Here is a 1565-nt window from a genome sequence, read left to right on the forward strand (position 1 = left end):
TTTTTTTTTTTTTTTTTAACTTTAAAATAATGACCTCTAAGTCAAAGTTTATCTGAGGGTCAGATTTGGCCAGTGTTTGCCCTCTGCTCCTCACATATGCTCACACTGCCTCCTCCCAGGGCCCTGAGGTGCATTCATCATCATCCCCCTTTTTACAAAAGGGGAAGCAGGTTTAAAGAGAGGAAGGGATTTGCTGGGGACCCAGAGAAGCTACTTCCAGTGGTACCGAACCTTTTTTCATCCTAACAGAAATTCTGGCAGGAAAGCCCACCACGGAAGAGTGGAGTGAGGGTGAGGGCCCACCCTAACAGCCCAGCAGGCTCCTTCTCTTCCTTCCAGCCCCAGCTTAGACACCCCCTCTTCCAGGAGGCCCTCCTGACCCTCAGGCTGGGACAGCCACTTTAAGGCTCCTCAGTTCAGCAATGTGGCTCTCGCCTCAACTCCTTGCCTGACATCCTCTGCTTGGATGCCTCCAGGGACCCCGATTCTGAGGGCTTATGCCCTCAAGTCTCATCCTCCCGAGCCCCAGCTCACCATGAACACAAAGATAGACACGCAGCACCAACCCAGCACCAGGTAGTAGCCAATCTTCCCAAAGAGCAGGCCCATAAGGACCCCGCCAATCATCCTGGGAAGAGAGGGGAAGGCTGGTCTGAGGAAGAGACCTCGGGGCTGGGGCTGGAGGGGGGAGGGGTAGGGGGTACTCACCCAACGTATTTGTAGCCCAAGAAGGCCACCAGATCGATAGTAGTGAGGTCAGTGTTGACAGTGACCAGGTAGAGACTGAGCAGGATGGCCAGCACCTCCAAGGTCAGCCAGGCCAACGCGGAGCTTGCCTGCAGCCCGAGGAGGTCTGGGGAGAACCTGCCGGCACCGAGCTGTCACTCCGATGGCCGGCTCACCCCCTCCCAGAGCATCCACCTGGAGACAGCCTGTGTTGGGTGGGGCTGGAGACTCAACAGTGACCAAGATGGATCTGGACCCTGTCCTCATGGAACGCTCATGCCAGGGAAGGCAGACCAGTCCTCAGTGACAGCCCCGAGAGGTCAGGGCTGGGATGAGGGAAGCACAGGGCAGGGGAGGTGCCTGACCCAGTCGGGAGACAGTGTCAGAGAGGGCTCCCCAGAAGAAAGGACATCTGAGCTGAGGCCTGAAGGAATAAGGAGCTGACTGGCAAAGGACCACGGCCTCTGCCATATCCCCAGTGCTTCAAAAATTAATTGAGTCTAATGACAATCGTTTTCGATGCCACAAAAGGAATGAACTGGGGCCAAGGAGCGAGATGTGAGGGCTTGACCCAGTTGGGGGGTGGGAAGGCTTCCCTGAGTATGTGACACCAGAATGGAGACATTGCAGGTGAGCAGGTGCTCCGCAGGTGATGCTGGGGAGGAACATACTCCTGAGCAAAGGGAATTGGATGTGCAAAGGCCCTGGGGTAGGAATGGCAGCACCGGGCACTCTGGAGGATGAAAGAGGCCTAGAGTGGAGAAGCAGAGTGAGGAGGAGGGGCAGAAAGAGGCTGCACGGAGGCAGGGCGGTGCACGAGACTCAGGAGCCAGGGCTAC

General features: G+C 56.6%; 1 protein-coding gene across 2 annotated transcripts in view; it reads right to left on the reverse strand.

The window, feature by feature from the left end:
* YIF1B (Yip1 interacting factor homolog B, membrane trafficking protein) overlaps positions 1-1565 on the reverse strand; it is a 7652-nt gene that overhangs the window by 579 nt on the left and 5508 nt on the right. For both annotated transcript variants that reach the window (XM_040633915.1, XM_040633916.1), the window contains exons 6-7: positions 709-864; positions 535-628 (exon numbers count right to left, since the gene is read on the reverse strand). In XM_040633915.1, coding sequence (XP_040489849.1) covers positions 535-628; positions 709-864 — 250 coding nt within the window. The remainder of the gene's footprint in view (positions 1-534; positions 629-708; positions 865-1565) is intronic.

The sequence above is a fragment of the Ursus maritimus genome, unplaced genomic scaffold (assembly GCF_017311325.1).
Source record: "Ursus maritimus isolate PB19 unplaced genomic scaffold, ASM1731132v1 scaffold_19, whole genome shotgun sequence".
NCBI classification, from domain to species: Eukaryota; Metazoa; Chordata; class Mammalia; order Carnivora; family Ursidae; genus Ursus; species Ursus maritimus.